At 28.0% G+C, this 25,612-nt stretch overlaps 2 protein-coding genes across 3 annotated transcripts in view; both read left to right on the forward strand.

Moving 5' to 3' along the window:
* LOC139425547 (uncharacterized) overlaps positions 1–25,612 on the forward strand; it is a 305,675-nt gene that overhangs the window by 268,436 nt on the left and 11,627 nt on the right. The gene's annotated exons all lie outside the window — the stretch shown is intronic.
* The window catches only part of LOC110281931 (Brefeldin-resistant Arf-GEF family protein schizo), a 220,295-nt gene continuing 202,582 nt past the window's right edge, over positions 7,900–25,612 (forward strand). For both annotated transcript variants that reach the window (XM_043046170.2, XM_071180701.1), the window contains exon 1: positions 7,900–8,637. In XM_043046170.2, coding sequence (XP_042902104.1) covers positions 8,426–8,637 — 212 coding nt within the window. In that variant the 5' untranslated portion in view covers positions 7,900–8,425. The remainder of the gene's footprint in view (positions 8,638–25,612) is intronic.

Genomic DNA, 25,612 nt, shown 5'->3' on the forward strand with positions numbered 1-25,612 from the left:
AAAAAAAAAAAAAAAAAAAAAAAAAAAAAAAAAAAAAAAAAAAAACCTTTGAAAATATTTTAATAACCTTTAGGTTAAAGAATGAAGGGGTAGCCCTCTGGTGAAAAACTTCAATTTCTCTCAATCCCCCCCCCCCNCCCCCCCCCCCGCTCCCCATGCGTCTTTTTAAAAACATGCACCGTGCATCGTACTGGAAAAAAAATTTCTTGCTTTTAGTCTTTTTGAATAAACGCAGTTTATAAAAGTTTTCATTTTTACTATTTCATAAGTTGTTAGTGCTCAGTAAATATGTTAGTAAAATCAGCTCAAAAATATTCTTTTTTCTGTTGTTTTTTTTCTAATTTTTTTTTCTAGTTTATTGACGTTTTGTATTTCGTTTAAAAAATGAAGCAAAAAACGATTTTTAAGTTGGATTGTCTTAGAACTTTTTCAAAAGATTTCACGATAGTATTTTTTCTATTATCGTACAAAATATTTTTGAAAAAGTGCAGATTGTCATTATTAGATTAACATATTTCGTGTGCGAAAATAAATAAATAAAATTCTTACGATTTTGATTTAAATTAAACGTTTAAATGCCGGATTAAGATGGGTTAAACCAAATAACGCGAAAGTTAATAAATTAACTAATAAAAAATAACTGAAGACAAATAAAGAAAAAATTGAATGAATCGCTTGAAATTGAGAAATAGAAACCTTGAGACACCTATGTTCCGAAATTGGATCATTAAGCCTCAAACTAATATTTTGACTTTAAAATTTTAAAATAAAATGTTTAATATGATGCTTTACGGAGAATTATGTCATTTCTTTAAAGGCTTGTAAGTATAGTAATGGTTTTAAAAAAAATCGGATTTTTGGTAAATTATATTACAAGCTGGATAAAAAATTTAGAAATTGCATCAAATTTTAAAAACTTATGTTAAAAAAAAAATTATGGAAACGGAACTAAATTAAATGTAAAAAATACTTAATGTAAATTTTAAAAGTGCGTAAAATAATATAATGGAACTTTAATTGTCCACTTAATTCAAATTCGCAATCCAGGTTCCATTTTTGGAACATTGACTGATAAACGGTTAAAAATATTGTATTGAAGAAAGAAAAAAAATTAAACATATCTTTTTATTTTTTTACATTAAAAGACCACACCTTTAACGATGCGAATAGTAATGCATAGTTAAAAGTAATTTTGAATTGTCCCTTGCTATTGTATAGAGTAATTTTTAAAATTTTTATTTTGAAAGTTAATGTTGACTTTAAAGGTCAAGGAAAAGTCACGTGTGCGTCCCACGTTCCATAGTTGTGGGTGCCATAAAAATGATTTATAGAGACTCGTGTTTCTTAGCCAAAACTTTATCGTTTGGTGGGCGAAGAATGAACAAAAATTAACTAACATACACCTTAGAATTTTCGTACCTCCTAACTCGTTTATTTCATTGTTGTTCAGAAAGATAAACTGAAAAAAGTTTCAAGTATTTGTTCATTTTGTTATTCTCGTTTCATTTCACTCGTATCCATGTATGCTTTTTGCTCGTTAAATATGTAATTTGTGGATAATTTTTCGTCATAAATATTTTTAATGATTGTGTGCTATGGTGTATTTTTTTATACATGTGTATTTTAAAAATTTTTTTAAGACTTTAATTGTTTACTTTTTGCATTAACAGTCATTCAAACCTAGACTGTCTGAATTTCTACAGATTTTAATTCCAGCTACGGAATTTCAAGAGACTTGTTAAAAAGTCTGATAAATTTATTGAATTCTATTTATAACTTTCTGGTACATCTTCTTTTTTTTTTTAATTTAAACTTCATAACCTGCTCTTTTATTTTTTTCCCTTGGAAACCATATTTTTTTGCTGATATTCAAACTTAATAAATTTTTCACTATTAAAAGGAATTTTTCTATTAAGCGAGAAACGCATTAGTTGGAATCTGGCTGCTAAGGAAGATAAAATGAAAACTATAAAAACAGTTGGATTGTCTTTTGTGCATATGAAATCAAAGGATTTTCAGTAATTTGAGATATGCTCTCTTCAGTAGTGATTATTTAGAATTTGATTTTATTCTCTTTGTTTAAATATTTAATTGTGACCCATAAAGAGTATTTATTTAACTTCATTTTGATAAAGAAAATTCTCCAAATATATATTGAGATCATTGGTTAAAGAATACAGTAAAACCTGTTTTTGTGCGGTGGATAGGGACAGCATAAAAGAAATCGTACAAAACAAATATCCGAAAATTTTATAAATTCTTACATATAATAACAACTTTGTACGATATACAACCTAAAACTTTTTTTATGCGGTGGATAGGGACCGCATAAAAAAAGTCGGACTCAGAAAATACATCAATGATTCATGAAATAGATATGAGAATGCTTTAAATTAAATTAAATAAGACCTAAAGAAATTGGAAAAATATTTAATTCTTCATTGTACATATACATGGAGAAGTTTTCAAATTATACATTAAATAATTTGCTGAGACCACGTAATCAGAGTTCGTCCACAACATGTATATGCACATTGATAGGAAACATTAAACTGGTGCTAGCACCGCTAAGATTCATATACCGCATAAAAATAAATCGCACAAAAAAAATCGCACAGAAATAAAATCGCACAAAACCAATCGCACAAAAATAAAATCGCATGAAAAAGGACTGCACAAAAACAAGTTTCACTGTATGCTGTAAATAATTTTTTTTTTCTTTCATGATCATTTTTTAATGTAATAATGTATTTCAAAATAGCTTTCTAACGTTTTTATATTTTCTAAAAGTGATGTTTTAAAATTTTCAAAATGAGAATTAAAATTTTTGAGTCCATTTTTTTAAATTTAAGCATTGAACATTATTCAAGTTTCAATTTTATTTCAAAAAAAAATTTTTTTAAGGTATATATTTTAATCGACTCCATCTCAGCTTTATAAAAGAATGCTTGCTTTTTTAGACACGTTTTACCAATTTTTTTAAAGAACGTTTAGTAAATCAATATCGTTTGAAGAATACTAAACGAAGTTTTTAACACAAAAATCTCATTTTTTATCATCCAATTATAAAAATAATTATAGACTACTTATCTTATTTTTATACACAATTTGTCAACAATAAACGAGTATGTACTCTTTGACATGAAGTTAATTATGTACAACAGGATCATTCGGCTACTGTAATTATCAAACTTCCTCTTCCTAAACTTATCCGTTATATGTTAGCGCCAAATTCAATTAAAATCGTCATTCAAATATGCTTAGTATCATTAGAAACAAAGCCTCACCAGGAAAAATCAGACGATCTCACATACTCGCCCTTGACCGTCACGGTGAACTATCACCCGCATTTTAATCCAGTCATTAATGTGCTTCGGCGGATGCCATTTTGAAAAAGAGAAACTTTTAAAATGCGCTATTAGACTCGATTTTAGGAAAGATTTAAAAAATAAACAACTTCCGCCCTTTTATTTCTAAGCGAACTTTTAGAGCTCCGACCTAAATATTACGAACCTTAATGCAATCCTTGAGCCTTTTTCTAAAATATAGCAGCCGTAAGCATTTTTGTTTCATAAATTAAATGGAGTCCCTTGTGCAGTGTACTCAAAAATCATTCAAACTGTTTTCGAATTGATGTTAAAGCACATAAAAGTAGTTTGTTTTTTTGTAATCTTTAACAATATAGATTTTGTTCATGAATGATTTATTTTGCAGTTTCTGGCCTAAATTTTTAAAGCGCTTTCAGTGAGAATTTGATATTTCCTTTGAGGAAAACTATGAAAGAGGAAGGTTGTTTATTTAGTACTGGTTTTCGTTTTTCCCCCAATAGGTTTTTTGTAGTTCATTTTACATAATAGTCTAGGAGGAAATAATAACTTCTAGAACATGCAAATAATAGCATTTGTTTAATAAAAATAAACTTTCATAAAAAAATTGTAAAAAATGAACAAAACAAATCGCACATTACGCTCATTACACTTATGTAAGTTCATTAATTTCAATAGATCAATTTTTCTCTAAAAAATACATAAAGTAAAAAAAAAAGAATCTGTCATATCCTTTTATTGAAGCAATGCAACGTATTTCATTAAATAGAACCCTTGACACCCTTTAACACAGATTTTTTATTAAACATGTTTTTCATAGAATTTTCATTATTTTGTATTAGTTTAAGTCAAAATAAGTAAAAAATATTTAATTTAGCATTTTAAAAATTTATAGTTATGAAACAGAGCATGAAACACCGGTGTTATTTTCTGCGTTAAAGATAAAATCTTCCAAACAATTATTTTTCAACTTTACAGTTATATAGATCTAAGAGAAACGGTTATTTATTATTGAAATTTCTTTAATTTACAAAATCAATTATTGATAAATTTTTTGAATATCAATGGAAAACATTTTTTAACTACTTTCTTTTTATTTTATATTTTATTTCCAGTGTAATTACTATAAACTTACGGATTAGACAGTTTTTTATAATTAAAAATACCAAAATGTATTTTTACTTTTAATTAGCGCGTTAGAAAATGTGTGTATTTTTCATTATTTTTACAACTATTTTTTTTAAAAATGATTAATTATTTTTACAACGATCAATACTGTCGGAACATTTTATCATTTAGTTCATGTATTCAATATAATTCCTACCGCATTGTATCACATGCCATAGATGATCTTGGCTTGTTATGTTGTATCTCTGATACACTTTTAAAAATGATCCATGATATGATGTAAAGATCAAATATATTTTTACCTTTTTTACGACCAATACTTGATAAATAAATTGATGGAATTACTTTTACAAGACACAGGTATATGAATATTGCATTGGAATATCGTTTTCTACATGCTTTTGAATTTAGAGGGAAAATTATAAACAAGAAAATTATTGAAATTAAGGAGTGGTTGTGCACATTAATAAATGATTAAATTACTTCATTTTTTGTAAGAAATCATTTAAAGTTTTTCAATTTTTATAATTTGGATATTATTATAATAATTTTTGGTTTTGATTATGCCCTAAATAGTTCGCAGGCATGCAATTTTCTAAAAGTCAACATTTAATGTTATATATTAATGAATATTATTAATTATATTATTAAATTAATATTTATAAATACATTTTTTAGGTTTTGTTATTTTATTCGAGAAATATTTATCCTATGAAATAAGAAAAAACGAAATCAGTATGCTTTATCGCCCCTACTGTATCAGCTGTATGATTGTATATAATTGTGTATTAGTAAATTTTAACCCACACTGTTGGAATTTTTTATCATGGATTGAAAAAATTCTCGGTTTTTGTTAAACTGTCCAATCTAAAGAGCTTTTTATTCATATTATATCTATACAGTCAAACCCCGCTATAGTGAACGTGGTTTATAATGAACCAAATGTTCGGTCCCTTGCCTTGCTATACACGCATAATGTCATTTTTTGAGGATATAGTGAACCAAAAAAGTGAGGAAGTTGGATATAATGAACTTTTTTCTGTCTTCGACTGATTTTTTTCTTCATTTTTTTGATATTTTCAGGGAATATAAACTATCCAAATCTGAAGTTTGTAACATATGGAAAAATAGGCAATTAATAATTTCTGCTCATGAAAAAAATTTAGATGGCAGAATAAGTTGAGAAAAGCAGATCACAAGGATGATGAAGAAGCATTACTGAAGTGGTTCACCATTCGAAAAAGCCGCAATTTTCCTGCATCTGGACAAATGTGGATGAATTTGCTAAATGTTTTTATGAGACTACTTGCATGCGCTCGAATGGTTGTAGACAGGTTTAAAAACGGAATAACAGAAATTCAGGAAAAATTATCTGAGAGTCGGGAAGTGTGTCCATAACTGATGGATAATGAGGATTGCTCATCAGCTAAAGATTACTAATTTTTTTTGTACGCAAGACGAAGAGTAATGAAAAATAACACATTTTTTGCTACTACATAATATTTTTCAGTCATTTATTTGAATAATGTGCAATAAAAGGGAGGAGTTTGGGAACTATTAGGTAAATTATCTGCGTAACGGATATAGTGAACACCCGGTTATAGTGAACCGAAATTTCGGTCCCTTGAAGGTTCACTATAGCGGGGTTTGACTGTATATATATATATATATATATATAATTAATGTTACATTAATTAATTATAACACATTAATTAAGATTATATATACTAATATAATATTATTAATACTATATATTAATTAATATTTATAAAGAATAAATTTTTTTGGACTTGGTAATTAGATTCTGTGTAATTTGATTTGAGAAATACTTATTCAGAGAAATATTCATGCAAACAGAATCTGTATACTTCATATACTGTATACTGTATCAGCTGTATGATTGTATATATTATCATGGATTGTACAATATTATATATACTAAAATTATGTGTTGCTATAGATTTCAACCCATTCGTATGTTTTTTATATTAATTTTTTTATCAAGGTTGGAGAAATCCAAGGTTGTTTTTTCTTAACCCTCCAGCACGGAGAAGTTCTTATTTTAAAACTTACAATACAAGGCATTTGAAATACAATTACAATACAGGGCACTTACAATACAAGGCAATATACAAGGCATTCGAAAAATTAGATTACGAATTAAGAAACGGGACTTAATTAAATCAATACATTGGTAAAACTTATCTCAATACATTTCTCACACAAGTAATTATACCATTGACTCCATAGAACTCCAAAATATGAGTAACATAATTCTCGGTATATAATCTTCAGTATTTACTTTTAGTAATTCAGAAACAAATCGGCGTCACATTATTCGTAGATTTAATTTAAAACTTTTAATTGAGTTCAATGGATAATCAAAACAATAAATAAATTATCAAAACAATAAATAATCAAATGAACTAGTATAAGTAAACGAAATGTTGAAATGGTTCTCGATTTTGTCAATAAAATGCATCATTCATTAAATATATTTGTCCTTTTAAATCCTAATTTCACTAAAATGAAGTTACAGTTAACTAATTGTCCTCATTCTTTAATCATTAATGATTATCTTTTTATTTGTGTAGCATTCTGGCTTGCTACTATAATAGACATGATGTCTATTCATTTCTGTGTTTTTTTGTTAGTACTTTCAGTATTGTGATTTCTGGCAGATAATAGTATTCATTCCTTTAATTGAATTTATTTAATTTGTCTAAATTAATAGTCTTTAGATAAACGTTTGAATTTTTATCTAATCTTTAATTAGATAAATGATCGAAACTAACTTTTAAAATCTCAAATGAGCTTCTTTGTGTACCCGGGTAGATGGTGTATCCAAATTTTTATTTATGTTTAATAATTTTCAAAAGGTTTGCCTCACAGTTCTTTTCAATTTTCATCTCTCTTTAATCAGCTAGAAATGGATATATATGCAGCAATTTTTTTTACACAGATAAAATAAACTCAAAACAGTTTGATCAAGTCGTTTTTTTTTACAGTTAATATTCTTTTGGCAAAAAATGTTTATTCCCTTGAAAAAAGGGCATACTTCTAGCTTCAGTCGATAATTATATTAAAAAATACTCATTTGCGTAACGGGTCCCTTTTATATTAAATCTTTTTCGTTAAATTTTTCCACGTTCGAAAAACTTACGAGATAAAAATCTGTCTCTCAGTTAATCAAAGTCAATTTTCTTAACGGTAAAATGTTTCCAGTTATTACTGTTCCTGTTTCGTATAAAAGAAAAGGAAGCTAGGCAGCCAAATATCGAACCGTTTTTCCTCTATTTCTAAGCAAAGAAAACGAAAAACAGAAACAAAACAAAAAAACCTATCTACTTCAAAAAAAAAAGAGGCCAGCTATTACTTTCGTTAGATGGCGCTGGCATCAAACACCGATCTCCACTGCCACAAGCGGAGTAGTAAAAATCGTTTTACTACCAGAGGAGTTTGAAGAAGAGTTGAGAAACACATGTTTCGACCTCTGTGAATCGTCTGCATCCCTGACTGTGTTTACTGTTGGATATAAATTTTCCGGTTTATTTGTGTTTCAAAATTTTTCGGTATTAATAAAAGTCGCCTGAAGTTTTATGTCACTTGTTTTTCAACTTTAAATCTTAAAAGCAAAGCTACTATAATATAAAATTCTGTGATAAAGGAAGAAAAAAAATTTTTTTCATCGTTAATTCAAAAATTTTTTGAAAAAGGGAAATAATTCACAAATTTGTATTTAAATATCATTTAAAGTTAACATTGTGCCTGTGATTTATTGAATACAAAGTTAAACATTCTAGATACATACTTCCCAGAATATCAGAGATACATTTTGTGATTTTTTACAAGAATTCAGGATACATATTTTGTGGAACAATTTATACTCATTATACAGCTAGTGTTCTTTAATCATATTTAGTGATAGTTATGACTTAGCAATTTAAAGAGATTTAAATAAGTGCACTGATATGTTTGGATTAGAAAAAGAAGCTGTTTTATATCAAGAGGCTGTATACGTAACATCTCCAACATCGTTTGTTGGAGATGTTTCGAATCATTGTCGATTCGAATCTCCATGTGCCAGTGGTGTGCCAAGAAGTCGAATGGCAAAAGATTATTTGCAGCCGTTCTCACCGTATGGAAGATATTATCTTCGTGTGACTGCACAGTTAGGATCAAGGTAAGATATTTGTTTTTCAATATCAAAACGAACGTGAAAATTTCAAAAAAAAAAAATAATAACTTGTCGATAGTGGTTTTTGTTCCTCTCCTTTTTACCTTTTTTTTCTAAAAAAATTCTTAACTCAAAAAATTTGTTGTTTTTTTTGTTGATATTTACATATTTTCCGTTATTTTGATTTTTATAAATGGCAACACGCCGTAATCGTTAAAAAATAGTTGTTTTGAAGTAGCAAAAGATGCTTATTTTTTTAAATTGATTTACATGTATTTAACAAACCTTTTATAATATTATATAAACATACGTAATTATATCTTTTTGTAATATTACATTAATTCAATAGAATTTCCTTTTTGATTTTAATATTTTTTACACATTACGTCATACTTTCCTTAATTTTAAATATTTTTTAATGATTTATTAAACAATATTTTCTTGTAATATTTAAGTATCTTGTAATATTACTTGTAATATTAAGTATCTTGTGTTATTTTCTTGTAATTATTTCTCATCTCTTGTAATATTTAAAGATGTCAGTAAAAAAAATATCGAGCAAAATATACAAGAAAATTGATGATTTAATTAAAATATAAAAACATTAATTAATATTGGGTGATAAACTTAATATAAATTATAACAAAGTTTCCTGCTATCAAGCATACTGAATTTTGGGAAAATTAGAACTTAGATTTATGCGCTGCACGTTTTAAAATTTTTGTGCACCGAGGTACAAACTATGATCTACTAGTGTTGAATTTTTTACTAAATAATTTACAATTACACCTTTTAAATCTGTATAATTACTTCATTTAAGTTGCTCTGTATAACCACTAGTTTTTATATTCACGACGTATTATATCTAGTTTTGACTTTCAATGCATTATGTGTCTTTGCACTTATTGGTTCGTTCTCATGATACCGAAACGGCCGTTTGTGTCTCAAATACTTGCTTATTATTTTTTTTCTTTGTTCCTAAGTTGTTTTTGTTATTATAAAAACAATGTATTTTCCTATAAAAATATGCCGTATGATTGCAGATTATTTCAAATTTATATAATTCATAATTCTAAATATTCAGACTAATAATAATTACTTAATTTTCTATAATGCGTAAAAACCAAATGGTAATACGTAATTCTTTATTGTTAAAATATTTTATAGTTAAAAGAAAAAATAACATTTTTTTACATTTTCAAGTTGTTTTTGCAAACAGCTACTACGTAAATATCATTTATCGACAACGCAAAAAACAATGTTTAAAACTCAGCACAAATTGCTTAAAAGATGTTCTTTTTAAAATGATTTTGTTTTAAATTTCTACTTTTGTATTAATTTACTTTCTACTTTTGAATCATTTAAGTAAATTTAGTTTTAAATTTAACTTTTAAATTTAGTTTTGAATTTTCATATTATATTTTGAATATTATGAAATAATTTATGTTGATAATGATATTGTTTTATTTATCAATTGATTTTAAGAAAATGAAAAATTTTCTGAAAAATACCTTTTTTTTAATTTTATAAAACGAAGCAAAAGTAAATTTATATTTTTTTATAAATCGTTAAGTAGTTAAGATACAACTCGTTTTTATTTCTTATGAAATTTATCAACCTCAAACGTTTCATCGCCAAATTCAAAGAGAGGGAGAGAGAAAAAAAAAAAAGAAGAGATTAGTAGTTTCATTGCCTCGTTGATATGTCTGTTTCAATTAAGTAACGAAATAATTTTTGAAATTAGTATTTGTTCATGCCGTTTACAAATTGTCAGCTCAAAATTCAGTTGAAAAAAAATCAGTTTAAAAACTACCAGTACATAATGTAATTTAAAAACTACCAGTTCGAAATTTCATTTCAAAAAAATTCAGTTTAAAAACTGTCAGTACAATATTTAAGTTAAAAACGAACAGTGTAAAATTTTTACCAATAAACTATTAAAAAAATTTTATTTAATGAACTATCAGTGCAAAATTCCCTGAAATTTACGAACAAAAATTCAATTTAGATCTGTCGAAGTAAAATCTAATTTAAAGAAAAACCTCAATTTAAAAACTGTGAGAATAAAATTCGATTTAAAAACAAGCAATGTAAATTTTATACCCTCCCCCACCCCACTCACAAAAAAGCGATTAGAAAACTATCTAAGCACAATTCACTAAAAAATTCATTTTAAAAAGTAACAAAGCAAAATTTACAAATAAAAATTCAGTTTAAAAACTGTAGTGTAAAATTTAATTTTAAAAAAAAACTCAATTTAAAAGCTACTAGTGCAAAATTCATTTGAAAAAATATTAAAATTTTTATTTATTTCATGAAATAAAGTCCCCCACATTTTTAAAATATTCTAAATTGTACATACAGCACATAAATCTATAGTTAGTAGTCCATCTTGAATATTGAAAATGCAACGTAACATATAAATCACATCAACAAATTATGGTTTAAGGATTCAACGTTGCTAGAACATAGCCGAAATTATAGATTCTGAGTTGTCAAATGCAGCTCTTGGTCGATCGATTTTTCGAATAAAACTGCCGAGTTCGCAATGTACGACAAAGCGATGGCTCTTAGTCGGAAAATCGTTGAAAAGCGCAGATTTGTTCCTCATTTTTGAAATCCGATCAATGGCATGTCGTGAAGAAAATTGAGGGTACATTATGCATACCAGTGATATTAAAATGATTTTGCATCGTGAAATAGATGTTTTGCATCACTTTAGTTATATATTAATCTGTATGAATTTTGTGTAGATGGATCTATTTTATTTGGAAGAGAATAATGTAATGATATTAATTAGCTCCTGTTTTAAACATTTAAGGAAAATATTTAATTGAACTATGCATGTGAATTTTAAATGTTTGTACACAACAAACATGGATGTTTTGTGAATTTTTTTATATGTTACCGAGAAAACATTTTTAAAAAAATATTAATTTAGAGGTCAATAACATAATGATTTTTTTAATTAAAAAAAGGCATCATTTAATTCTATTTTGGAATATTTCAAAATTGTTGACAATTTGTAATTTTTTTAATGAAATAATCCTTATAAAATAGAAGTTTAAACTACTAGCTTTTACTATTTAGTAAGTTAAACCAATAATGTTAAAAATTTAATAAAATAAACTGAGTAGAATGCATCTAACACACTGAAGTTTCTAATTCAGTCCAATTATTATGGAAATGAATTTAATAATGTTTACTCATGTTTTGCACATTTATAAAGTATGAGGGTTAAAGCTTACCTACAGTGTGCAAAATAAAAAACGTACCACCCTGAATAACTTTTGATCTAATGACTGATTCTTCATGTTTTACTACTGAATGTTTCGAAGGGGTGACCTCAAATAGCTAATTAATTACCGCAGATGATACTTTAAGTTACGAAATCAGACACAGAAACGAACTTTCTCTGAATAAACGAACTTTTTTTTCCCGACGGATTTGGATTTCTAGCTCCCAAAATGTAGCATAATATAGCATATTTGATATTACCCTTTCGAACCATGAAGATTGAGTTCTAGAACGTGAGGATCCGATCATTAGATCAAACGTTATTTAGGGTGGTTTGTTTTTTTATTTTGTGCACTGTACATTATAAACCTGATAGCAGAACTAGCGAAGCGTTTCGAGAGAGTAAAAAGGCAATATAAAATAAATGCTTTTTGCAAGATAAAATGCTTAAATTCTAAAAGAGGCATTTATTTTTCAACATTAGTATCCTTTAAAAAAATGGAATAAAACAGATCATCTGAATTAAAACGGTACTTAAATAATAACAGTTACATTTTTGCAACATTCTTTCTTAACTGTCACTGAAATATGCCATTTTAAAATGACATGTCATTTAATTTTCTCTTTTATTTCACATCAAGATAACAAAGTGGCATAAATGCTTAGAAACTAAGATTAACAACAGAAGCACTTAATCAATCCACCCAATTCAAGTTTAATTTTTCGAATTAAGACTTTTTTTATGTGTTTTCTTCGTAATAATCATTTTAATCAGACCATGGTAAATATTTGCTCGAGTTTTAAATATTTAAAAAGTGAAAAGAATTTAAATAAATATTTTGAGAACATTTTTAATATGTTTTTACGCAGTCAATTTCTTTGAACCAATCAATTTTATATCCTTGCAATTTTCTATTAAATATCACTATCTGACTTGATTTTAAATATTTATTTAATGAATTACTAAAAAGAATTTTCCAAAAAATTTCAAGACTGTTAAATACTGTTGACTGTGATTACTGTTTGTAATATTTTGTCGAATTTTAAAAGGAATAAGTTTTTTAAGAGCGGTACAATTATAGAAAAAAGCGGTTAGAAATACCTCTAATGTAAACATTCTAGAAAAGCAACCTTGGTTTAACATTGTGCAAACAAAAATAAAATGACAGCTAGCAAAAATTCTGATTTTAAAAGACAGAGTTAGATAATTTCATCAATTCCTATAGCAGAGATCTCGGAGAAAAAAAAAACCTTCAATATTAATTACATTTGTTAAATCTATATCTTGTGAAAAACCTTTAACTCTTAATGTTATAAGAAAGATCTCTATTGCATTTCTCATATCTAAATCTAGGGAACATTTATTTTTGCGTTTGCAATTCTTAATTTTGCAAAGAATTTAATCTTGTGGAAAATTCTTTATTATTGCATCGATCATATCTAAATCTTGTAAAAAACCTATCTTTTCGCATTTGTCAATTCCAAATCCTTACGAAAAAACCTTATTGCATTATTGAATTTTTAGTCTTGATAGAAAGTCTATTATTGCATCTATCAAATCTGAATCTTATAAAAACCTTAATTTTTAATTTAGTCAGTTCTAAATCTTGCGAAAAAACCTTATTATTGAATTTTTAATCTAGTGAAAAAGTAAATTATTGCATCTATCACATCTAAATCTTGTAAAAACCTTTATTTTTGCGTTTGTTAGTTCTAAAGCTTGCCGAAAAACCCATATTTATAGCGTTATTGAATTTTACATCTTTTGAAAATGTCTTTATTATTGCATCTATCAAATCAAAATCTTGTTAAAAAAAATAAATTATTTTTGCTTTTGCTAATTCTAAATCTTGCGAAAAAACCGCACTATTGAATTTTACATCCTTTGAAAATCTATATTATTGCATTTATGAAATCTAAATCCTGAGAAAAAGCCTTTATTGTTGCATTTGTCAATTCTAGATCTTGTGAAAAAGCCTTTATAAGTAGCAGATGTTCTATCTACTAATGGGCGAAAAAAGAAACAGATTAGCTGGATTAAAAGAGGCTCCGTTTTACATTTCTTCTTTTAAACTCAACGTCAACTGCTTATCTTGTAAATGTTCTTTAACTTAAAAACTTATCTTCAAGGCGGGCCAATTACATTCTAAGCACACATATATTGCACAATGATTCCTATCTCGTCCCCTCTAAGGGTTTTTTATATTTTTGAACTCTTTCATCTATCCCTTTTGAACTGCAACGGGCACTCCTCGAACGATTTTGATTCCTTACTCACACCCTGGGTGCAGTTGTTACGGTTCAGAATTATCTTTTGTGGGTCTCTTTAAAAAAACCTTCTAGAGAACAATATCACCCTTGATTGCTCTAAAAGAAGGGTGGATTCTATGTTGAAGTTTTAGACTGGTTGATTCCATAAATGATCGGTCGTATTACTGGCTATCGTGACATGATTTTCAAGAAATTTCACGAATGTTTTGTGTCTTAAATGATGATTTTATTTAATATTCTCCAATGATGATATTAGATAAACCTTTAGAAATATTTTTTTATATTCTTATTTTTTATGATATTCTTTAGTATTGATGCAAGAAAAAATTTTTGAAAAAAATTTTTTTTTTTGTCTTTGATAATGATTGTCTCGAATACTCTCTTATGATGACATTAGAGGGGCATAATTTTCGAAAAATTTCTCGAAAGTTATTTCTTTAAAATAATGATTTTCTGAAAGAGATTTTTCTTCAGTGATGATTTTTTTTGATATTATTCTGTGACGATGCTAAAAAATTCTTTTGAAAATAATTTGTCTGCAATGATGATTTTTTTTTCGAATACTCTATGACGACTTTAGAGAGATGATTTTCGAGAAATTTCCCGAATGCTATTTCTCTTAAATAATGGTTATATTATAGTGATATTAGAAAAATCTAAGGAAAGATTTTATCCAATTTTCTTTAGGGATAATGCTATAAAAGTCATTTGAATTCAATAATTATTTTCTCAAATACTCTTCAATTGTGATTTTCTTAAATGCTGTTTAGTGCTGATATTTTAAAAAAACATCAGATAAATTATTTTTCTTCGATTAAGATTTATTCGAATGCTGTTCGATGGTTACGTTACGTATTGAAAAAAAAAATTTTTCTATTATAATTTCATCAAATACTCTTTAGTGTCGTCAAAATCTTATTTTATTTATTTTAAAATTGCTGTTAAAATCTTCAAAATAATCAATAGTTTTATTTTTTTTTACTATAATTATGAACGAAAGTAAAATAATATTTTACTATTGAACTAAAATAATGTGTAATGAGGAAAAAAATTGTTTTTCCTGATTATAAAATTACGAGAAACCTCACAAATACAATAAAACACCGAAAAATCTCACAAATTTATAATTATTATTTTAACTTTGGTAGACATTTTATCGGTATCATTTATTATTACAATCATTTAATCATTTTAAATTAATTTTCTTGGTGTATTTTCAAGATTCCCGAAATTCCAATATTGGAAATTTGGAAAAATTTATGAAAACTAAGTTTAGTTTTCCATTTTTAAAAAATAATCTGTGTTTCTCGTTTACTTATTTTTAAAATTTAAAGTATCCTTTTGAAATAATTCTGTCATACTTAGGAGACAAATTCTTATTTTTCGTACGATTTGAATTTTTTTTTAAATTACTAAATAAAAAATAATTTTTAAGTTCTAATCATTAAATTTCATATTAATTTAAATTTATGAAAGACAATTTGTTTTCGAAAATCATGACAAAAAATGTTTAATTTTACATTTTATCATTATTGTGTTGTTGTTTCTAATGCTACTTGCCAATATCAGCAAACCTGCTTGTTGGAAACCAAACGAGTTTAAGGCAAAGGGTGCGTTTCTTGTTTTTCAGTGAAACCATCTATAGCCAAGAATACGACTTTTGCCACACACGCCTACCCATTTATACATCCATTCCATTTATACATCCAATGGGCGAACCCATTTATGCATCCATTCGTTCATTCCAATTTGTAATTAATTTCCAATTCGTACCCCTCGATTTCTAATTCGTACCCCCAGAGGTATGTATGGTTTGTTGTGGGAACATGGGGGACTTTGTGTCCCGACATATTTAACGTGCGCTAGACACTATTTACTACACGGGGAGTCTTCGGCCGTCAGGGATCGAACCCACGAAGCCTTTGACATAATCCCAACATCCTAGCAACCAGGCTATCCCGGCATATCATTATTATTAAAATTACTGTCGAAAAATTGTTAGACAACTGTGGAAAAGCATTTAATGCTATTACACAGTTCTTGTTCGATCATTAAGCACAAAACAATCTTTAAAATGTGGTTTGGTTACTAAAATTTAGAAATAATAGAGAACTGTTAATATTTTTAAAAGTATTCTTCAATTTTAGTATTAACTTATTATTCTCTTTATTTAGTATTATATACTATTCATTTTTAGTATAAGGTTTGATATTTTTTAACCATAAAAATTGTATGAATGTTGAATTGTATCTATAATGCAGGGTTTCTTAACCTGTGGTTCATGAACCCCTAAGGGGTCCATGAGTTATATTTTGGGGGTCTGCTGACTACTCCTAATTTTTAAAACGTTTGGAAGCCTACCTATTGCTTGTGAAGCGAGCTATGGCAGCTATAATTCCGTTTGTTACAGTATATCTTTGCAGAGAGAGATTTTCCACACTTGTGACAATAAAAACATAACATCCAAATCAATTGAATGTTGAACATGATATGCACGTTGCATAGTCAAAAACCATCCCCCAATTCAATTTATTAATTAAGGAAAAGCAGCAGCAACCTTCACATTAAAAATTTTGTATACTATTAAAATAATAAAATAAAATGTTTTCTGATAATTGATGTTTTTTACAATTATTTTTTTACAGGGGGGTGGTCCGTGACTTCTTAAAAAATTTTAAAAGGGGTCCATTATATCAAAAAGGTTTAGAAACACTGCTATAATGGAATAATAAAATTATAATGAAAATTCTTTAACCTTTACCGAATGTTAACTAAACCTGCATTTTGAGAACAAGTTCAATACTTCGCCAAAAAAATTTGCGTGCGTGGGAAAAAAAGGAAGTAAACAATAAAAGCAATTTTATTTCCAATGGATGCCGGCTTTGTCTCTAATACTACACCGTAGAAGGAAAGGTGGGATTTGTTTATTTTTGTAACAGTGTTGCTGCGTGTCGTGAGAATAAAACAACCGTACAAAAACCCATCATGAAAATTGATATTTTTATTACGAAGAAATTGAGTGCAACCATTACGCACGCAAAATCACATTTAGGTTGAATTCACTCATTTTTCGAACAATCAAAGTGTTTGTGTCGGAATTTAACTCTTTGAAATGAGCCGCGACGGTGTTTCGAATATTCTGTCGTGAACTTTTATCTCGGGTTTACTTTAAAAAAAAGTTTATTTAATTTAAACTCAGCTGAAGTTTTAATTGAATTTTAGGTTTATAAATTTGAAAGTTGCGTTAAGTTTTACGAACCAGATTGATACATTAATTGTTATTTCAAAGGTATCGGGAATAGAAGCATGCCATTTTCATGATTTTAAGGCAACGCACTGCCTTTCTATTATTCTTGTATATCCTATTAATATAGTTTTGTGAAGTGATATAGCATATGCTAGGCCTAAAAATTCTTTCAGCTTATATTTGCTCATTGTCACCCTTTTTTTTAATTATAGTTACGTCGGTGTTACAGTTTATACGACGTTTATGCATTCTACTAACCGTATACTTAGTACTTTTGCTCATTTTACGATATTTATATTTTTTTATGTACCCTCTTTACGTATCTACGATAATTATATACTTGCTTTACGTCATTTATATATTGCTAGCCATTCTCAACATTCCTAAGTGTCTCGTTTTAATTATCAAGTCACTTAAAAATATTAAGGAATACAATAATTTTTCACTATATTTAATGTCTCATAACTCTTTTAACAATATACAACAGTACAGTTGTTCTTTTGATTATATATTATAGCTCCAAATTATTATTTGATGTTTAAGCTTTTTACTGCATTTTTGCCAATACCGCAATTATTTATGTCTATGTTTGAGTAAGCTTGTTTGGGACACTTAGATTATTAAATAAAATTTTTAAAATTTATTTTTTCAACTGTCTAGCCTTGCTTTTTCTCCCTAATTTGGTGATTTCTTTACAAATGATGTAGGATCTGTATATTAAATGAACCTGTTGTTTATAAACCAATTAAAACCAGAAATATTAAAAGATGCCATGAAAAATTTGTAGTTTTTCTCAAATTATAAAGCTATAATGATAAGAATATCTAAATAAAGACAGCGGATGTCTATTGTTTCGTGGAAGAGACAAGTGAATTCCGTGAGTTAAGTCCTTTTTAAAAGATTTTTTAATATTTTTGGAACCTGTAATTATATTTAGATCCAATCAATAATCCATTATTTACATAATATTTGGTTGCCCTTACGATATTTTTTAAAGTAAAATGCCAATTAAAAGAGAATAGCTCATAATTTATTTATTTTTTTTTTTGGGGGGGGGATACATAATTTTTTTTAAAATAGTAATGTATGGAATAAACTATGAAAAGAAGTTGCATTTATATTATATTAATAATTACCATCTCGTTTTTCAAATGTCCCGCAGTAAACCGATCGTTAAGACACTGTTTCCAGCAGATCACCGAAGTCAAGCATCACTGGCTGAGGCCAGTGTGCGGGTGGGTGACCACTTGGATCAATCTGCGTAGGGACCGAGGGTGTGCGGTATTGGTCCTCGTTAAACTGTTCTAACATAAAGTGCTGGTCGTTGGACTACTGAAGCGAAGGTGCCATCCCCTCTGCAGAGGATCAAAATTATGATGGCATGTCTTCAGATCATCCTCATGGATGTTTCCCAGACAGTCGCCAATAGCCCATTATGCAACTGTAGTGCGACGTTAATGAACTACAACTAAAACTAGCTTTTCAAACCGAAATAAAAAAACTAAATTGTTTATAAAGTACTAAGTTTCTCTACTAGCATTTTTTAACGTTTATGGCAATTTTTATTTCAGCGAAAACCATGATTCAGCTTATTTTATTATTCATTTTCAGCTTATGTTAACTCACGAAAAACAAATTCATAACAGGACTAGATTCAGCTTCTGAACCGTAAGTTAAACGGTCTGATATAAAACCTAATTTAAAACCAATAATGTTAAAACCATGAAAAAAAAATTTTTTTCTTAAATATTTTTAAAATAAAGCAGTATTTAATAGGTTAATACGTTCGCGATTTTCTTTAGTTTTAAAGTCATAGTTCCGTCAAAAGAATGCTGATCATTTGGTTGTTCCATAACCGAAAGAAATTGGGAACCGCTACCTTAGAGTAGCTAAAGTGGCTATCAGACTTTTCATCTCGAACTCTCCATTATTCCTTCTGTTTCAAAGAAATTTCACTTGTTCTATTTTTCAAAATTAGTTTTCCTGCACTTTTTTGACCATTTCCTTTTCGAATAGAAAAATTGTACCACTCCAACTTCTACATCATCACGAATACATTAACAACTCGAAAGTGAAATCACTTCAAAGAAATAAAATCGTGATTATCGTCTGCGCGGTAATTCGAATCCTCAATTACGATGGAAAATTTTCATGTCCTTCACCCATTTGATTCATGAAAACACTGCCGGAAAGTTTAAATAAAATAATAAAAATGCAATTTTCCTCTTTCAGAAATTATTTGTTATAAAAGAAGAAAAAAAAATCACCTTCCTGGAATCAAAATAAAGCGATGAAGAATAAACTTAACACAAAAAGTATTCTTTTAAGTTTTCTTAACACTAGTTTCAAGGTCATCGTGTCATAAAAGATCTGTGGATGAGATAGGATGTAGTTTCATTCAACTGGTGTGTGTATGTGTGACGATAACAAGTACCCCTTTCTCAATGTGTGTGAATTATAAAAGGATGCTTTTACTCATCTTTTATGAACGCTGCTGTAGATATTTTTATTCCCTTTATAATGAATTACGAAGTGTACCATGATTGCTAGTGCCTTGTTTGGTTAAAAAAAATCTTTTCTTTTTCCTGCTGCAACCATTACTCCGACTCTGTTTTATTTATTATCAACACTCTTAAACTTACTAATATTTATTTAAAATGTTGCAGTTTTAAAATACGTCTCTTTCTGAAATAACTATTAAAATTGAAATATAATAAAAAAAATTATGACGATTAATTTTCAAAAGAGATTATATAGTGATCGCGTTATTACTATCTCTAATTACCCATTACTCAATTTGTTTTTCTGGATTGACTTTTTTAAAAACGACATCGTTTCAGGTCATGAGTTGCAAGAACGGCATCGTGATATTTGTCCTCTTATCCAAGGAGCTGGATGGTTTACAATTCCAGCTAATGTACATTTCTTAAGATGTCTCAAAATTCTTATTATTTTTCAGTATTCTTATTTATATTAAAATCGCCGGTCGAGATAGTCAATATGAATAAGTTAGACATAAAAAGAACATAAAAATATCTTAAATTAACCTTTCTATTATTCTTGTATATCCTATTAATATAGTTTTGTGAAGTGATATAGCATATGCTAGGCCTAAAAATTCTTTCAGCTTATANTTTTTTTTTTTTTTTTTTTATTTGATCTTTTTTGTGAGGCTTTTTTTATGAATGCTTATGTTAGCCTCCTGATTTCTTATGACTCTTGCTACTCTTTATTTGTAATTGACGTTGAAGTCGAAAAGTGTTCGGTCATGAAAAACCTAGAACTACACCCAACTTCCCAATGAGTAAATAACATAAAAAATAGCTATTGATTACCTTTCTAACATGGCGAAAATTACATTTTCCTAAAATCCGTCATATCTTAATCACGTCACCAAATTCACAAACTTATGTGTTCGTTTTCCACACTTTAAAACGTTATTTTTTAATCAATCATATCAAGGTGCTTTTGGGTGAAGAAATTCTTTTGAAAACAACTATTTGAATGATTTACAAAGGTTGCAGGCAAATTTTTACACATCCGAACACCTTTTTCGAATGCACATGAATGTATGCAATTATTAATTTGGATAAAAAAATGTCATTTATAATATTATTTCTGTATCAACATTTTTATTCCACGTTTAAATCAGAAGTATAAGGTATGGTTAACTATTAAGCTCCGATGAGTATTGGTTCTTTTGCATAAATGAAGTTATTCATTTGATTGGAAACTTCATTGACTTCAAAGATGACAATGAAAGCCTGCCTGTCTTAAGAGTTAAAAATATACATCCATTCTTTAGATTTGCCAGACGTGAATTTTAAAAAAAGTGATTTGAAACATAAAACGTAAAGTTTATGTTTCAAATCTCTAAAACGTAAGTCCAGCTCATCTTGATGCCCTGGAATCTTATTTCATTCATGTAAATTCCGATATCATTGATAACCACACGAATTCCTCTCCATAGCTCGTGAAAATGCATTTTGCCCTGATTTGCCTTTCTCGGCCACAGAGATTTTTCTAGTTTTATTTTTCATATTTTTTTTCTCATATTTCGTTGGCAACTTTATGTTTGCTGTTTCGAATCACTTTTGCCTTTCTCAAGGCATGAAACATGTCAACAATTAATTATTACTATCTTCTTCTTTTTAAGGCAATGGAGTTTTTAATCAAATATAAGTTTCAGTTTCTTGTGATTATTTGTTTAATTTAATTAGTGGAGTTAGTTTTTTTATACACAACGATTAGGGTAAGCTTTTTTTCTATAAAAATAAGCATGATTAGAATCACAAAAAAGAATGAGCTAATTTTGTTTTATATTAGGGGGACCGGAAAATAATGTCATTTCGGTGCATTTGATATTTGTTATTGAGATTTTATTTTTAATCAATAATGTATTCACCCTGGTTAGCAAGAACGTTTCAATGCCAGATCGAAAATGAATTGGTTTTTAAGACTAAACGCCGAGAAAACTATTGAAAACGCCGATACGACATTACTTTCGGATCCTCCTAATATATTCTTATTCATTTAATTCAGGAACATTTAGGTCTACTTTTACCCCCTTCTTAACTTCTACTTAAGTCTGCTTTACCCCCCTTCCGGCGATTTACGCTAAAATTTCAGAAAACGATTTTTAACTGTATTTTACTGTTTTTATTTTTAAATATATATATATATGACCTGTCAGGCCCATAAGAGTTAAAAAGGCAGAGTGAGAGTAAAAAATTTGCACATGCCTCTGGCATGTCAGACAACGTAATTTTCGAGCCATGAGATAAATTATAATCAGAATTTGATTTTCGACAAATTTCTCAGAGTTTTTTATTCAAATTTCTAATTTAGCTGTTGAAAATAGTTGATCTTTTTTTTTAAAAAAAAAGGAAGAAGAAAAAAAGTCGTTCCGTCCGAGAGAATTTCACTTAATGAATGCAAGCTTTCGCTATACTATTTGTGAAAAAATTTACATCAAGTTTACATTACTTTAAGATCACCTTGTATTAGCATATAAAAGTACAAATATAGCTACTTTCTATTCATGTCTGCTTTATTTAAGTATCTTACTTCATTTCACGAAGAATTATGTAAAATTCAGAAAAAAAAGTAATATTCTGATAATGCTTCATTTTCTGTGATTGTTTGCAATTTTCGGCATTTCAGTTGATTATTTGCAATTCGGGTTATTGCACGAGAATTCAATTTATCTTTGCAGAATTCAATTTATATTTGTTTTTCTAAAACAACCCTTTTTTTTTCAGCATTAAGTAATTTTAAAAAAAAAACTAACTCTTATGATTTTTGATTCAAGAGCGAGAATAATATTTTTAGAAATAAAGAAATAATATTTTTTTCTTTTGTTTTCCCAACATTTTGACTTTTATACTTAATACTATTAATATACTTTTGACTACTTTTTTTAGGAAATAACTTCTTCATGCAGAAAAAATTAATTTTTTTAAAAATAGTTTATGAACCTTTTTATTTCTAAAACTTCTGTATTAAGGTGGTTAGGACTGTGTATAATTAACCCCCTCGCTGCCTAATTTTTTTTAAATCAAAATAGGTTCAAAAGTTTAAAATTAAAATATAATTTTTTGTATACAAGTTTTTTTTTTCAATATAGAATTAGATTATAAAAAAGGCCATAAAATTTAAATTGAAGAATAATTATATAAAAGCAAAATATAAAAAATTAATTTTGGTTAAATTATGATTTATTTTTTGAAGTACATTTATAGAACGTATGTTCTAATGAAAAATTTGCAAAATACTTACTGAACATTTACATATACTTTCCGAAAAAGAATCCGAGAATTTCTCATCAATTTCGCAACTCATAACTATCTTCAATGTACTTGAAATCAGAGTTAGAACTGCTACCAGTGTCCGAAATATTGTCAGAAATGTGCGTTATATCACTCGTGAAACGCCAATACATCTTTGAACTTTGAAAAGAACGTGTAAAATGATGCAAAACATGCTTACATATTTCACAGAAATCTAGACAACTAACGCCATCTCAGTTCCCAGATCTGTATAAACAATTAAACATCACGGAAAAGCTGAAATGAAACCATGGACGGGAAAAGAGCGGGTTGAACAGTTAAATAGACAGAAAAAGTGCATTCCCTCAAAAATTGTGCTATGCGGAAATTTTGTTACTTCTGCGTTGCCCCCGGAAATTGTGGGACACACAGCGCGAGGGTTAAAGAGATAAAATTAAATACATGTAATCCAACAGCAGTTGGAAAATTGTGTTTTTAATTCACTTTAATATACACATATATTAAAGTGAAGTGTAATCTTATTTCTTACTCAGAAATTAGTTAACTTTTACATATTTCTTATTCAAAATAAGAATGCGGAATTTTTGATTCTATATCATAAGGAGGCAACCTTATATAACAATTAATAATTATAAATTGATAACTAATAATCGTTGAGAGATAATTCAGATTATATTTCATATTAATGAATGGTTTGTATGCATAGCTTGGCTTTAAAATAGATTTAATTTTAAGTGATTCATAATAATCAACGGTCTAAATTTAAAACTGATTTTTCCCCCTCAAAAACAAAAAAATAAATTATATGAAAAAAATAATGTAATTAATATCCATCAAATTTATCTTTGAACTTTTAGAATTTTCAATACCTTAATTTTTGATGATCCGCTCATTAAATTTAGTTATCAGGGTGTTATAATACATCACATATAGTAGCTGGTATTAAAGATTAGATTTGATTTAGAGATTTCTCTAAAACAAATGGTCTTGAATAGTTATGATATTGTTGAATGATGTAACTATTATATAAACTATATTGTGACTTTTCAACTACAGATATAGTCTACGTCTTCCTTACCAAAGATTAAAAAAAACCAATAGCGCTATACAACTAAAATAAAACGAAATAATGCAGCATCATATCACCGAAATGGCATCACAATTTTATCTCTATCTTGCAAGACCCCGCCGAATGGAACATTAGTTTTCGATGCTACTTTACGAACTCATCAGTTGTAATCCCTTTAGTGATTGAGATTGTATGTATTCTTCTCTGACTAAAAAGAGAAAAAAAGTTAGAGATCTTGGCGAGGAGAATTTGAGATTGGAGCCAAAACTTTGAAGAATACCAATATCTTTACTTCAGTTTTCGTATTCTTTGTGAACAAAATGTGAGCAGAATAATATGTTCATGTTCGTCTAAATTTATAGTCTGTATATTACAGGAAAATATGGAAGGTTTTCTCAAGTAGTATATATTTTTTAATAAGTTTAGTATATGTGAGTGAAAATTTATAATGACTGCCGCTACAAAAGTTTTTTTTTTTCATTTGCTATAAAAGTTTCTTTTTTTTTATCTGTTCTATAAAATACAAGGAGCCGTGATGGCTCAGGGGATAGAACGTTCGCCTTCCATTAGGTGAACTGAGTTCGAATGCAGCGATGACTGGTCATTCAATTTCAATAAATTCATTTTACAACGGGACTGTTAATTAAATATCAAGATTTTTTTTAATTAAGATTCATTTATGGATTTTTTTTAAATTTTAAAATCGTTCGCAATTAAGCGGATTCATAATGTCTTCATCTCAACTTGTTAAACCTTCTGACTATTGCATTGGCTCAATCGAATTCTAAACAAACAACTCATTATTGCATTGCTCCAATCGTTGCACTTACGTTATTTTATCAATTGCACTGCGGCAGAGAAGACATACGACTGGAACTGTAAAATAACTTTGAAGGCTGAGAGCTGACATACGACTGGAACTGTAAAACAGCTTTGATAGCTGAGAGCTGACATACGACTGGAACTGTAAAATAACTTTGATGGCTGAGAGCTAACATACGACTGGAACTGTAAAACAGCTTTGGCTGAGCGCAAACATTCGATGGAACGGTAAAATAGCATCGAAGGCTAAAAGTAGACCTGCGACCATAAGGGTAAGAATGTATCCTTACAAATTTACCACTTTTAACAAAGTGCAAACCTTTTATGAAATATTAACTACCTTTAAAAATAATAATACCTCAACACCTTCTAAGTTATCTAACTCTGAAATCTTAAACACGCTTGTTGCTTTTTAAAATCATCAAAACAGATTAACGTCATATATCTTAGATCATTCTGTATGATTTATTACGTCTCTTAAAAAAAATAGACTTGATTCACTCGGAATTTTAGTTAACTCAAACTACCACTTAAGACTGGAACTGT

The sequence above is a fragment of the Parasteatoda tepidariorum genome, chromosome 5, assembly GCF_043381705.1.
Source record: "Parasteatoda tepidariorum isolate YZ-2023 chromosome 5, CAS_Ptep_4.0, whole genome shotgun sequence".
In the NCBI taxonomy this organism is placed as follows: Eukaryota; Metazoa; Arthropoda; class Arachnida; order Araneae; family Theridiidae; genus Parasteatoda; species Parasteatoda tepidariorum.